This window comes from Colletotrichum scovillei (assembly GCF_011075155.1).
Source record: "Colletotrichum scovillei strain TJNH1 chromosome Unknown Contig00007, whole genome shotgun sequence".
NCBI classification, from domain to species: Eukaryota; Fungi; Ascomycota; class Sordariomycetes; order Glomerellales; family Glomerellaceae; genus Colletotrichum; species Colletotrichum scovillei.
The window spans coordinates 1,642,496-1,656,977 of record NW_023336265.1 but is presented as its reverse complement, the minus strand read 5'-3'; the positions used below and the strand labels follow the sequence as shown (position 1 = coordinate 1,656,977).

Sequence of the window (14,482 nt, the reverse complement as noted above, 5' to 3'; positions counted from 1 at the left end):
TTCGAGCCCTGGCTATTGAGGAGGCTTTATAATGCACCTGGATTACATGGCTGAAAATGGCTACGAGAGAGAGAGGCTCTTGAGTTGATTGGAGTGAGGATACTGGCATGAAAGAACGTGATATGGCTAACGAGTGGATGCTTTGAGAAGAAGGAGACTGCTGGTAGTGTGGGGATCATCATGTCACCATGTCGCCGTGTTGCTTTAGCTAGCTTGATGTAAGATGAATAACGACTGAATCAAGAACCATAGTGAGTTGGGCCTTCAATTGTAACTGAGTTCGAAATCACGTCTGAGGACGCTGCCAGAGGTCAGACTGTTGGTACGGAAGTCGAGAGTGAACGGTCTCAACAAGAAAGCTACGAGTTCTACTTTTCCGTTGGTGACAGATGAGTTGAATGATTTGTGCGTTTGGCAGCAGATCCCGCAATATTCCAGAGTGGCATCCTGAAAATATCTCCCTCGATCGAAGTTATGTTTCTCTTGCATGTGAGCTGAGCCTATCATGAAGACGTTGCTTTGCTGATGTAATCAATCACAGCAATTTGTTTTGGCTTGCTCTTCATTGGCCATTTTTGGACGACATGTGGGGACTGAGTGCCTGAAAGTCACTGGACTTCGCGACACCCGTCGCCACTTTCCTGACGCGCTCTCCCATTTAGCGGCGATCCCTCCCACCGAGTCGTGACGCCGTCAATGAGGGTCGTCTCCCCCCTCGCAAACCCGACATGACGCCCGCCTCCCTTTGCAATGTCTTCCTCCTTTTCGCTTGATTCAGACGACGAATATGGCTATGATCTTTCTTTGGAGGACGAGACGTTGCTGAGCCAGCTCATCACCGACAACCCCGCCCCCACCTCTACCTCATCGCGGAACCCCGCCGCTCCCTCGATCGCTTCAGATTTGGGCATTGACACCGTGGCTGAGGAAGAATTTCGCCTTGACGATGCTCCCGCGGATCTTCTCTCCTATCGCACGACTGGCACAGCCAAGGGTCCTGCACGATCTAGCCCGAGTCGCTCAGAGGCGACCTTTGCCGACGATACGAAGCAGGCAGATCTTTCCCCGACGTCACCTGGCCACGCCGTCGCCTACCCGGATTGTGAGTGTTTCTTTGCGAGGCAGAAATCCACTGGAACTGACTGACGTGAAAGCGCTTAGTGAGCAGAGCCCTTTCGAATAACAATGCGGCCCCATCATCACCCAAACCGAACGAGAAAGCCACCCCTGATCCTGAGAATGATACCCGATCGCCGCTTGTGCGATTCCGATCGTATCCCCGGAAGCCATTTACCGTCACCGACTTGACCTCGGGCGCTTGGTGCGAACTACAATACTTCTATACCCTCACCCGCCTACCATATGGTCGGAAGACCCGGACAGCAGCGATGAAGCAGGGGACAAAGGTACACCAGGACCTTGAAGACGAAGTACACACGACGGTCCGCGTCGAGATCTCAAGTAAAGAAGACGGGTTTGGTCTCCGGATGTGGAATCTTGTCCAGGGACTCCGAACACTCCGTGAGACTGGTATGACCCGTGAGCTTGAAGTATGGGGATTCGCCGACGGCAATCTGGTCAATGGCGTCATCGACGGTCTGAGCTACGAGAATCCGGATCCGGAGTTCATGGAGCAGCTGAGCCAGGACTCTGAGCAAAACCAGTCCAGCATAACCGATTACTTCCCTTCGAAGAAGCAGGCGAACACACCTCAGATATACCTGACGGATGTGAAGACGCGTGGGTCTATGAAGGCGCCCAACAGCCCCGCGTTACTGCGGCCGGCAAAGGTGCAGCTCTTCCTGTACCAGCGTTTCCTGTCAGAAATGGCAGCGGATAAGCTGGACTACCTTCGTATTTTCCGGCGGTACGGTCTGGATCCGGACGAGCCGTTCTCCGATTCATTTATTGCCCAGATTGGTAGCCTGCACGACGAATTGTTCTTCGACATGGATTCCTCCCCTGACGGGGACTACATCCCGCCGTCTCCCATTACAGCAACGGTCGATGCCGAAGCTGGTGAGGCAAACAGCAATTCGTCGGCGCCGGACTTCATCAAGTACAGAACACTGAGGGAATTGCTCCCTCTTCTCGTATCAGAGTTGCGCCAAACCTTCCCCCATGGCGCCGACTCCGTGGGTCGGCTTCTCGCTGTGGAGTACAGGTACCGCGGAGACGGTTCGCTTATTGATAGCCAGGTCTTCCCCATGGATGATCGGGCGCTGAACCTCTACTTGGGTAATACGATGGAGTGGTGGCGAGCGGACCGACAACCGCGGGGTGTGCAGATTGAGGAGGCGTACAAGTGTCGAATGTGTGAATTTGTGGGCGACTGCACATGGCGGTCTGCCATGGATGAGGAGAGACTGCAGAGTACTAGGCAGCGTTTGGCAGGCAGGAGTAAGCATCTTACAAGTGGCTGATATTGCGATATTGCTTCTTTTTTGCGGTTGAGATGGCATTTATTTCTTTGCGAGGCGCATTGTTCGGCTGGGGCCTACATTACACCGGATTCAAGAGTTAGGATAGCTTATGAATATGAGTCGACGATCTACATGTCATGGCAACTTGTGTCTTGTGCTTCTCTGAAGGATGGTCCGCAACACTGGTCTACTTTCGACCTAGCCTTGCGACTTTCTCAATAGAATCCTACTGATCCTTTTCCAATAAATGCGAGGAAACTGAGACCCAGGCTGCCGCCTTCCCGAAGCCTTCAGTTAGTAAATCGGTGAATGTCTGGGGGATGTTTGGAATCAATTCACTTTTCAGTACCTGAGGCCCATCCTCGCGCCAGACCTCCTTCCTCAAACAGTGGACTTCAAGAGAAGGCAAGACCACTAGTGCCTTCCTCCTTCTTCGGCACCGCGAGGCTTGACCTTCGTCAACAATTTCCTCCCACACATCAGTCTTTCAGGCAGGCTTCCGAGTCTCGGCGAGCGGTCTCCTGATATCCTCTTGACTCTGTCAGTCACTCCCTTCCGCATCAATACTTCCCAAATCCACCCCCATAACACCATCACGATGGGCGCCAAGGAGGAAAAAGACCCCAAGATCCTGGAGCTCGTGAGCTCCATCAAGAACAAGCTGTCTTGCGAGAACTATGAGCGCATGGTCTCGGGCATGATGTACGACCCTCTCGACCCTATCCTCAACCAAGGCCGCCACCGAGCCCGCTGCCTCGCACGCGACTTCAACGAGATCGATCCCCGCCAGACCACCCTCCAGGAGGTGGGCAAGAAGAAGAAGGCGATTCTGCAGCAGCTCCTGGGCAAATTTGGCGAGCAGTCATTCATCGAGGCTCCTTTGTCTGTCGACTACGGCTGCAACATCATCTTTGGCTCCAAGTCCTTTGCCAACTTCAAGTATGTCTTACCCACCTGACCGCATGAATGCTATGAAGAAAAAGAGTGTGTTCTAACGAATATGTGCAGCCTGACCATTCTCGACGTCAGCCTCGTCACCATTGGCGACCGTGTTCAAATCGGTCCTAATGTCAGCATCTACAGCGCAGCTCACGACACGAGCATTCTTTCCCGATTGAAGTGCGAGGAATATGGTCTACCGGTGACCATTGAAGACGATTGCTGGATTGGTGGCGGTACAATCATCCTGGCTGGCGTGACCATTGGATCGGGCACGACTGTTGGTGCCGGCTCAATCGTGACAAAGAGCCTGCCGCCTCATTCGGTGGCGGTGGGCAATCCTGCCAGGGTCATCAAGAATGTGCAAACACTGGAAGAGGAGATGGCGACTGCGAACAAAAGCATCAAAGAGTAAATCGACCAGGAGGTTGGAGGCAGGAATAGGCACTATTAGGCCCCTGAGGGTAACACTAGAGACCTTTGCCGCCTGGATTGGTATCGACCGATTTTAAACGGTGCTGTGACACAAAATACTCATGAGCACCTAAACAATTCAACCTTCCAGCATTTAGAAATCCCCATTCGTGAATGAACTTGTTCACTCAATATGGTATACGTCCTTTGCGTGCCTATTGAAGGGTGCTGCTTGATCTGATGTTAGCTACAAGTACTCAACAGGTAGTGATTAGTACTATTGCTGGACATGGCTCAGAGTAGTATTGGTACACTCATTTCCTATAAGAAAAGGCCTCTCCTCATCTCTTCTTACATGCAGAAAGCTGTCTTCCCATCCATCAGCACATTTCCAGGCCTGCGCTTCCAAAAGAGTTCCCTCGACCATTCAGCCGATTTATTTTCCGACCTTCTCTACAACATTCAACCATGTCTGATACCTCTAGTGAAACAAGACATTGGGTAGCAAAGGAAAACGAAAGCATTGATGCCTACGTTGAGAAGATTACGAAGAAGAAAGTCGAGAGCAAACATCTTGCCAATTTGCAAGGCGACGATCGCAGGAACTTGTTCCGTCACAAATGTGTGACCGCACGGAATCTTGGCCGAATTTGCCAGCTATCCGCAAGCACCAATTACTCTTCATTTCTCACACGATTTGACAAAGGAGAAGTGACCTGGAGACAAGTTTGGGACTTCATCGTTCAGGTGGAAGGGATCGCCTTCATTCAAGCTAACCTCTTCCACCACGCCATGGTACTTATCGAACGCATTAATGACTTGATTGTAAGGGAGGAGAAAGAGGATGATACGGAAAACGATCCTGATAAGAAGAAAGAGTACGACGCCCTTGCATTCAAGGTGATTCAACATTTGTTCCTGGAATGGGCAGACACCGCCGAATTAGATGACATTAAGCGCCAAGCAGCCGCCGTTGCTATTCCAGTACCACCCTACAATAACCTTGCTCAGGCAAAACGAGACTTGGACATGCACCAACAACTCCGCCAAAATGCATTCGCCGCAGCTGAAGGGACTAGGAAGAAGTGGAAGGAGTTGGACAACGCTCTCAAGAAGGAGAAGCAGAAGGAAGACATGGAATCAGAGAGTCAAGGATCCGCCTGAGTCCAGTGCTTCTGGCTGACGCCTTCAAAGCGGCTGCTATCCATCTCCATCATGTTGCCATGGATTTCACTCACATCGTCATCTGTAAATCCCCCTCACACTCTTTTAAGTCACATCAATTTACTTCACCAGATTCTATTTCCGGGTGCTTATCCTGGTGTTTTTCGGTTGGTTTTGTCTACCTCGCGTAGGTAGTTAGCTAAGGCGAAGATACTTGAATTTAACAGAGGTAACTGGAAATTTCCATTGCCACTCTTGCGCACTAAGTCTTGATTTCTATTTGATTCTTACTACATCGTTTGAAGAAGCATGATGTGGATATTATTCCATATATTTACTTTCGTTTATGATTATTATCGACGCGATTTTGTAAATCTGGTTTTGTAAATATTCGGAGCATTGCCATGCGATAGACCCAAATAGTTCCGTCTTCATAGGACAGTCAGTATCCCGCAGGATAATCTGAAGAGCCGTCTAGAAGCGTACTGAAAACGGTTAAGCAGGTTGGGCAAATGATGGCACTGGCTCAGACAAACAGGGTTCACGACTTAGTACCGAGAAGCAGCTAATACATAAGTAACCAGAAAGAAGGCACCGTTTTTGTTTATCGACGAGTATGACTAATGAATGGATGTGAATAGACATGTCGTGTCAATGAAACGGGTGTCCGATCCCCTTGACCAAGGGTATTTTCATGGTTTCTGCCCATTCTCTCGCTTTAGCCTCAATCAGGCTCTGGAGATGCGACGCCTCGCACAGAGTCCGAAGCCCACAAACAACATTAAGAACTAGTTCTGGTTCCAAACCCCGGTTCCAGACACCCGAGACGCGGGACTAATTGGTAGTTCGAGGTTGCCAGTGATCTTAGGGCCATCGACAACTTCGAGAGTGACGGATTGAGTTCCGATCTTGCCATCAAAATCGCGATTGCTGGTCAAACTCCCGAGCGACTCATATTCCAGCGTCGCTGAATTGGATACAAATTCTTGAACGGCCGGGCTGAAGCTTCCACTGAAGTGGTACTGGATATCATCGATGATGAATGTCGAAGTGAACTTGTTCCCTCCGGCAATGCCCTTGATAAATCCTCGCGCAGAAGGCATCTGCAGATGCCATGTTAGTGTTGGCCTCTCTCATTAGGGATGTAAGCCATTTACCTTCGCGTTTGTGAATGAGTGCTGAAGGTGTGGATATCTTGAAAGACAGTGCAGTTCTGGGATGGTGGGGGTGTGAGATGAGTGGATATTTTTGAGATAGTATCAATGTTCAAATATCCCTTCTTTATAGTTTTTCTACAATCTCGATATGTTGACCAACCTGACCTGATTGACCTGGATTACGACATGAGACAATACTCGAGACTTGAGAGTACCATCCCTTGTGCGTGCTGCTCAAGCAAGCAGCATTGTCCGACTTGGATCGTAGGGACGCCGATCAACCGCCAGTACTAGCTCGCATCTGGTCACATCTTTCATTACACATTCGTGTGTAGGCAAAAGAGCCAAAGCTGAGCTGAAACAGATCAGCCCGCATTACTAAACGTCGTAAATGACACCAATCAAGTGCAGCATCCAATTCTACGCGCTTGGGATTACCAACGCTGTCTGTTCGCCATAATGGCTGTTGATATATCAACTTCAACTGATTTTTCCGTGGCATTGCATCTTAGTCTGTCTCGTGCATGCAGATGAGAAGTATGGCTTCAAAATACCTTTCACCGCCGTTGACGCCTCGCATGATGAGTACGGGCTGCCATTGTGGAAGCTACAGGAAAGACTAACCCTATACAGTCACTTTCGGCGAACAAGGAGACAGTCCAGAGAACGGCGATACTGTTTGTCTCTCAATCGATAACTACTAGCTTCATAGCAGCGTCGAAATCAGCCAATGATTCGTCTGAGACTCTCCAGCAAGGACTGAGGACGACACCACTATGGTGACAGTCAGAAACCTGGTCATGCTCACCATGTCTTGCTACGATATGGTTTTCGCCTTCATCGCGCCAGCTATGGTGGCTCAAGTGTGTAGTGTGGCCCATGAGAAGCAGTCGAATACCGTCGCGCATGGCACCATGCTAACGGCAGTCCAGTCTTAGTGACTGGTGAGGTTTCATGCTTGAAACTCCTCTCATCCTGTAGCCAATATCACAGATATAATTGTGACATGGACGCAATCGTTTGCTGTTACAGATCTGGTGCATTAGTCGCCACTCCATGGGCGAATGGCGCCATCGCAATGTCGTGCAGTCTGAGGCGCCAGGCATCTCTTGGAATTGCCACCCTAGATGTGAGTAGTGTCTCAGCTATAATGATACTAGATAGAGTGTCGGTGTGTAAAATTTTGTGCCGGATAAGCTGATCACCTCGTGCCCAAGACATGTCACATTCGAAGTGGCTTTTGCTTGCTTGGTAATTACGGGTTCGTTGTAGTCACACTGGAAGATGCGGCTTAAATCAACAGTCACGTTCTGATCAGTTGCAGAGTATCGGCTGCCCCGAGAGAATTCCTCAACTAGGACCTCCAGGATTGCGTCACAAGTACGACGGTCTTCTACTTACCCTAGAAAGAAACTATGCGCCGGGCGGTTGTCTCTTGAGAGTTGCATGTTAATTTACCGACCTACAAAGTCACTGGCAATATTGGTTGCAAGAGCTTCATTGGCGTGTCTATTTGGAGATGAACGATTGACTCATTGCAGTCAGACCGAGTTTGGCGGCCTAAAAAGGGGATTAGTTTTGAGATTTCAGAAAGTTTTGCGGCCGCTATTATGCACTGGTTCCGGATATCGAATTCTCTTATTGGACTCGATGTTTGTATTACCCATGAAACCCCCCCCCCCCCCATCCCCAATGCTCCCTTGCAAAATGTGTCTCTCAGGTAATTGAGGTAGTGCTAATTCACACGACATATCACACGCACTCACTCACTTTCTGACCAGAATGACTCTCCGGGTTTGCTCGATGCACAATTGTCTATCCCGTTGCCATCGAAACATTCGTGATGGAGATGTTTGGTTACATCGGATGGAAAGAGGTATAAGGGACTTTTTGTGACGCAGGCCGGGAGTGCCGTTGGTGCTTGGTGGCAAGAATGTTTTTGTCATTAGGGCGGATACAGAGTCATAGCGTCGTCGACGAGGCCGTGGAAGACTATCACCGCGATCGCTAGAGAAGGGTTGAAAATGCGAATGTGGCATGGTCTGTTAATCGACTTTGCGAAAGAAATTTTGATTGTCGAACTATGGGCGTCGCATGATGTTTGCGTCGGGTGGGGTAAGCTACAACGTCTGTTTTGGGAGCTGGGGCTGACGGGTCACCAACAGCAGATAAAGACATGCGGCGACAGCACATAAGCCCGGTAAGGATAGGAACTCGTTACGGAGAATCACAAATTGTTTGCTCTTTTGCCAAGGTCAGTCAATGAGTGGAAGCCGCTAAGCAATCCGTGTGATCCGACCAATTGGCAGTGGCTATGTTCTAACCAACTGAGCTTTGCTCTCATGATATGCTCTTTGGGGATATTGCTCCTTGCCAACGACAGGGCCCAGAGCGATTTTGCCCCGCAGCTGTGCCGCAACGATTGCTAAGCGAGACAGGCCGATGGGATTGACAAGGTTGTATTTAGAGAGGCCACGTTCCACATGATCGGGAGCGATCCAGTGAGGGGTTGTTTGCCTTCTTGACTTTGGAAACATCACCTTTCACTAAAGCATTGCCTAGTGCTATCTCGATCTCAAGTCGGTCTTGAGTCAGGACTTAATAGGACCGCCAAAAACCACCGGAATCTAGTGTACTGTGTCTATTCAAAGCCGAGATCATGCAGGAGCCTCAGAATGTAAGAAGAGCATAGACAGGATGATTATTTGTGGATCCCTGGGTTGTATGCTGACGAGATTTTGAATGAGTAGCCAGCCACGCCAGCGGATGACCCGACGTCGGAATATGGAGATGACGTGAGTCTCATCGTTGCATTGCATTAGCAGTGACACATGAAATAACAACTGCCTGACACCCTGACAGCATTCCGAGCATTCGTCGCTAGCCTCTCTGAGGTCGAGTATCCTCGAGCATCAAGCTGAGAATGGACGGACGTATCATTCCATGAGCTCGGGAAGTATGTGCCCCCATCATTTAAGCTATGCGAAAGCATATTCTAATGTTTTGAGCAGAGTATAGCTTCCCCAATGACGAGGTGAGCAACACACTGATCCTGTGTCTGATGCTATTCTAACGCAAATTTGGCTGAAGCCTGAAAATGACCGTCTCGGTGAGCGACTGCTTCGTCTTTGTGGCCTTGACACAAGATTCCCGCGAGTTTCTAATTGACCTTAGATTTGCAACATCGAATCTGGCTGCTACAGCTCGAGGAACAATTAGCCCTATGTCCTGCGCACAGAACCGCAAAACGGGTGCTGGATATGGGAACCGGAACCGGGATCTGGGCCATCGATTTTGGTTCGTCATGCTCAATCAGGGAATCACAGTTTCGTGGCACTGACACGTCGCTTTAGCGGACAAATTTCTACATGCAGAGGTTGGGGAAATAGTTTCCGAGTCAACTGAAAGATGCAGTCTGACATTGAATAGGTCATTGGTGTTGACTTGAGCCCCATTCAACCTGAGTGGTACGCCGACGTTCTTCAAATCAGCACCGTTAGCAATTTACTTATCATTGGTTTAGGGCACCCCCGAACTGTGTGTTTGAGGTCGATGACTTAGAAAAGCCATGGACCTGGACCGAGCCCTTTGACTTCATCTACTGCAGAAGTATGGACGGCGCATTCGCGAACAAGGAAAGGATGATTAGGAAGATTTACAAGTAAGACAACCCTCCTTACCCCATGCACTGGTTCTTGTGCTTTTGCTCAATATCACGCCTCTCTCACGTAGTGGCTTGACTCCGGGAGGTCATCTTGAAGTCGCGGGACTCGAATTACCGCCTGGTTGCGATGATGATTCGGTTCCCAAGGACTCTGACTTGTGGAAGTGGCACGAGCTGCTACAAGAAGCCGCGACAAAGATCGGACGGCCGCTGGAGAGTCTGGCCCACAACAAGGCGGACCTAGAGGACGCTGGCTTTATCAACATTGTCCGTAAAGACTACAAGCTACCTCTCAACACCTGGCCTGCGGATCCCCATCTGAAAAATCTCGGAAAGTGGCAATTTGTCAACCTTAATCTCGGTCTCGAGGGGCTGTCCCTTGCTCTTCTCACCCGTGTTTTGGAATGGTCCAGGGAAGAGGTTCTTGCCCTATGTGCGGGCGTTCGGAGAGATCTGAAGGACAAGAGGATGCACGCTTATTGGAAAATGTAAGTTCACGCCTCGCTTTCCGCTGTGGGCTTTTTAGGCTGACATTTTCAGTCACGTTGTCTATGCGCAAAAGCCCGAGGATGCTTCTGATTCTGAGCAGTCGCAGGAGTGATGGGAGATGGAATTCATTCAGAATATCATATGAAATCTAAGTCGTTTATGCAAGGAGCTGGGTTGAGTGCGGCGTAATGTTTTGAGCTACTGAAGAGGTGAAGTACACATTGATTCGACCAGACCTCAACTAAAGAGTGCATGAGAAGACACCAGACTTGGAGTAATTCCGCGACAGCTCTATGATCCCAGTCGATCAAAGAAGTGTCGTCAAAATTAGGTAAATGCTACATCCCACCGGTCCCCGGTAGCCGGGCAATAGAGAGGGCCACACCCGTCCCCGGACAACGGCCTTGTTGGTGAATCGGCGCGGTGTGCGGCAGGGCCGATACCCACATCCCGGCAGTGGCCGGACGTGTGGAGGCACTATCCGTAGGGTAAACCTAAAGCGGGCTTGGCAACCTTTACCTTAAGCTAAGCCTCGGGTTCGGGTTAGTCGGTGTTACGACAGGGATAAGGAGGCCGTCTCCCGTCCCCGCAAAGCTCTCTATCTGATCCCAACCCATTCCCGAACTTCCCCTTTTGCACACGAACACTTACGCGTCTCACTGGCTGAAGGGGGCTCGCATTAGCCCCATAAGAGAGAGAGATCTTTTTGCCTCTCTCCCCCATCGTGACTGGGGCCGCACAAGATTTTCTAACTGTTTCCACATATCCAGCCAGCCAGCCAGCCCAGCCAAGCCTAGGCCAAGCGCCCCCCAAACAACATTTCGTCTCTAATCCATTTACCTTTACCTTTTACTCCGTATCCCCGTCTCTATCCGTACCTTATTCTTTCTCCTCGCTCTGGCCCCGTTCTGACTGATTTCTTGTTCATCTGAGCTCAACTAGTGCCAAGGTACCCGCGTATTGCCAACCAAACACACACACGCACACACACGTTCTCACAGGCTCACACAAACATACCCTCGTCTGCTGTCATCGTTTGATTGTCGGTGAGACAGCGACGCTATTAAAACATACCTTCGGACTTTGCCCCACTTTGTCAAAGGAAAACAATCAACGGGAACGGCAGATAACTACGGGATAATCGAACGCTGGAGCTCATCGCCGTCTCGCATACTATTACCACGACATGCCGCCCCGGAAGGGTAGTCCCAAGGTGAAGACGGGATGCCGGACATGCAAGTGGGTTTTGCCTTTTCCCCTCAGTGGCTTGCTGGAATCAGATCCTTCCGAACCTTTATCTTTCATTATCCCTCAAATGGCGAAAAAGGAAAAACTCTTGCTTAGGAGGCCTTGGCTGACTCTGGTATGTTAACCGACTAGGGCTCGAAAGGTCAAGTGCGACGAGACCAAGCCCAAATGCATGCGATGCACATCGAGCGGCCGGCAGTGCGCCGGCTACGAGCCGACGCTCGAACACGGCCTATCATGGTATCGGCCTCAGCAGCTGACCGCTCACGACCAGCGTGAGGGCAGAGCCTTCCAGTTCTTTTCTCACATGGTCGGGCCTGTCTTGTCGGGTCCGATGGACACGTACTTTTGGACGCACCTGGTTGTACAATTCAGCCACTTTGAGCCCGCCGTGCGTCATGCCGTCTTGGCCATCAGCTCCCTGTACGAGGATTTCCACGACGGCGCCCGCGTCACAAGACAGAAGCCCGGCAATGACTTTGCGTTGAGTCACTACAGCGCGGCCATCCAGAGAATCAAATCTGCGCAGGACGAGCAGCTGGTGTTGCTGGTGTGTATCCTCTTCATCTGCATCGAGTACCTCCAGGGCGATGTCGAGGCCGCTCTGCGGCACTGCAAGCACGGCATCATGATTCTCAACCGAGTGGGCTGCTCTTCGTGGGCACATGACTATCTTATGCCGATATTTAGGCGATTGAGCTTTGCCTCCTTCTTCTTGGGCATAAAACCGTCCGCGGACGCTGCGGTGCCGGGTCTGTTGGGATTCGAAGTTCCGATACCAGACAAGATCGAGAGTTTGGGGGAAGCACAGAGCGCGATCGACGACTTGATGATCCACGCCATTCGATTTGTATCTGGCGAACCAACAGCCTTCGATCGCCAGGATCTCGAGACGCGGTTAGGCCAGTTCCACGAAAAGCTCACCGAGTTTGACGACTCATTACCACAGACAGAATCGGCGGCAAAGGTCGCGATTTGCAGCATGTTGATGAGATTTGAGATGGCCAAGATACAGATAGATACGATTGGTGGCAAGACGGAAACGAGATTCGACAAGCATGTCGAGGGTTTCCGCAGAACGATAGAGCTGGCAAGGCGAGCCTCGTATCTGAGGAAGACGTATCCCGACGACCGTCCACACGCCAGCTTCACATTCGAGAGCGGTTTCCTATCACCAATGTCCTTCGTATCCAACAAATGTCGAGACCTGAAACTGAGGCTGGAAGCGTTGGAGTTCATGGTTGAGCTCGCCGCGCCGAAAGAAGGGTTTACGGATGTTGGCACCTTATACAGGATAGGCCGGCGAAGCATCGAGGTCGAACATGGGATATCGTTGATCGACGGAACAATTGAAAAGGATCCAGGTGCGCTTGCGAAGTTCTCCTTTCCACCTGAGGAGAACAGGATGTTTGCCGCACCAATAGATCACGAGCTTTACGTGATTAAGAACGAAGACGGAACAACGACGTACCGGAGAAATGTGTCGTTTTTGAGTAGGAACGCTGAGGGAACGGTCAGCTCCAGACAGGAGTACATCACGGATCAGATATCGGGAATGGTATCGCAAAATGTACCATGTATGAGGTGTGCAAAGTCTATGTAGCACTACAACGATAACGAATGAGATTCCCCTTTGCCCTTCTTGGCAAGTCTGCATTTACTGGCCCAAAGGGATAAACAAGAACAAGGAACTTTTAGACTTGCATGCGTGTCCCGCGTTGGATCTGAGTAGCATCCACCTTCGGCATCCCACATGCCCCCCGGACAGCTCCATAGCCAGATCTGAGTTTATTTGACAGCGTCTCCATATGCTAAGATCGGTCAACGATCCACCAGAAACGTGTTTGTGAAGTTGATTCTAGGTTTTGGGTAGTTTTCGGGGTTCGCCTAAGGAAATCCCCAGATTCTATGCTTGTGTTTGTGAGCATGAGTAGCGTACGAATCAACTTACGCGTGAAACACGCCGAGATTTCGGCCGAGCCAAAACTGCATCGCTCGGAGATCAGGCTTGCGTGGGCTTCGCCCTCCTGATGATGAATCAAAGAATCGAAAGGATACCACCTCCCCTTTAGAAACATCCATGATCACCCTCGTGAGACCTTCTAGCTTCAGCAATGTCATCGTCCTCCATGGCCTAGCTGCCGAGAGGCTGGTGTCGTACCTCCAGTCCCAAAGTGGCGATGGGGGTGATCCGAACGCCGCTAGAGCGGCACTTGCGCCGTGCCACACGTTCACCCTCCTCCACGCCTCCGGTCTTGCTCCACTGTGGGGCAAGACCGAGAGGAATAAAAGCCGGGCGATCGCCGGCTCGCTTTTGCTCCACGGCACTCCGGCCTTCGCCTCCCTACCAGAGCGGCCTTTTTCTCTTTTTGCACGAGTCCAACGTCGTACTGCGGTTTCGACCGACGCTCAAACTGACGAGATTCCAGGAGCGAACCACTATGGCAGGTCCGGGCAGATGGAAGGGAAGCTCGGCTTTTCCGTATGGCAGAGGGGGCAGAAGGGGGCCCATCTAACAAACAATAGTCATATATCATGAAGAACATTTCCCCATACAAGACCCGACATGTAGTCGAAGTCACGGGCATTCTCAATTCTGTTTCTCGTTGTGGGTAAAAAAGAGAGGTTCCGTTGCTCACCTAGAACGCTCGTGGACATGCCTTCCCCTATCTGGGCCCTCGCGGCCGCAGTCGCTCCGGCTTTCGTCAACGCCGCAACCCTCGCCGACGTCTGTACGACCGCCCATGCGCAAGAAGCTCTCCCCGCGAGCGGCTTCATCCCCGGCATCACCATTGACGCGTCCTCCGTCGTGACCTCGGTGGTCAGCAATGCCTCCGTCTCCTCCGAATGGTATCCCTCAGCCACCATCGAGTACTGCAACGTCACCTTCGCCTACTCCCACGACGGTCTCACCGGCGACAAGGTTCACGTCACATACTGGGTGCCCTCTCCGGACGCTTTCCAGAACCGCTACGTCTCGACTG

General features: G+C 51.0%; 5 protein-coding genes across 5 annotated transcripts; all 5 read left to right on the top strand.

Moving 5' to 3' along the window:
- Positions 1-671: 671 nt before the first annotated feature.
- On the top strand, positions 672-2,423 carry HER10_EVM0008071 (defects in morphology protein 1; the record flags this gene model as incomplete). The annotated part of the gene is made up of 2 exons (XM_035477606.1): positions 672-1,102; positions 1,155-2,423. Exons 1-2 carry the CDS (start codon positions 947-949, stop codon positions 2,421-2,423), a joined length of 1,425 nt encoding a protein of 474 aa, XP_035331641.1. The 5' UTR covers positions 672-946.
- A 598-nt stretch (positions 2,424-3,021) lies between these two features.
- On the top strand, positions 3,022-3,777 carry HER10_EVM0004036 (O-acetyltransferase; the record flags this gene model as incomplete). The annotated part of the gene is made up of 2 exons (XM_035473695.1): positions 3,022-3,362; positions 3,432-3,777. 2 exons carry the CDS (start codon positions 3,022-3,024, stop codon positions 3,775-3,777), a joined length of 687 nt encoding a protein of 228 aa, XP_035331389.1.
- Positions 3,778-4,244: 467 nt separating this feature from the next.
- HER10_EVM0008720 (uncharacterized protein) lies at positions 4,245-4,940 on the top strand (the record flags this gene model as incomplete). Its single annotated transcript, XM_035478230.1, has 1 exon — positions 4,245-4,940. One exon carries the CDS (start codon positions 4,245-4,247, stop codon positions 4,938-4,940), a length of 696 nt encoding a protein of 231 aa, XP_035331681.1.
- Positions 4,941-8,622: 3,682 nt separating this feature from the next.
- Positions 8,623-10,362, top strand: HER10_EVM0010335 (methyltransferase domain-containing protein; the record flags this gene model as incomplete). Its single annotated transcript, XM_035479798.1, has 11 exons — positions 8,623-8,774; positions 8,848-8,892; positions 8,960-9,053; positions 9,109-9,131; positions 9,188-9,206; positions 9,272-9,394; positions 9,451-9,473; positions 9,527-9,564; positions 9,621-9,758; positions 9,830-10,249; positions 10,302-10,362. The coding sequence occupies exons 1-11, from the start codon at positions 8,757-8,759 to the stop codon at positions 10,360-10,362; spliced, it is 1,002 nt and encodes a 333-aa protein (XP_035331778.1). The 5' UTR covers positions 8,623-8,756.
- A 547-nt stretch (positions 10,363-10,909) lies between these two features.
- Positions 10,910-14,311, top strand: HER10_EVM0007346 (uncharacterized protein; the record flags this gene model as incomplete). The annotated part of the gene is made up of 4 exons (XM_035476905.1): positions 10,910-11,489; positions 11,631-12,348; positions 12,391-13,075; positions 14,268-14,311. Exons 1-4 carry the CDS (start codon positions 11,437-11,439, stop codon positions 14,309-14,311), a joined length of 1,500 nt encoding a protein of 499 aa, XP_035331588.1. The 5' UTR covers positions 10,910-11,436.
- Positions 14,312-14,482: the final 171 nt, after the last annotated feature.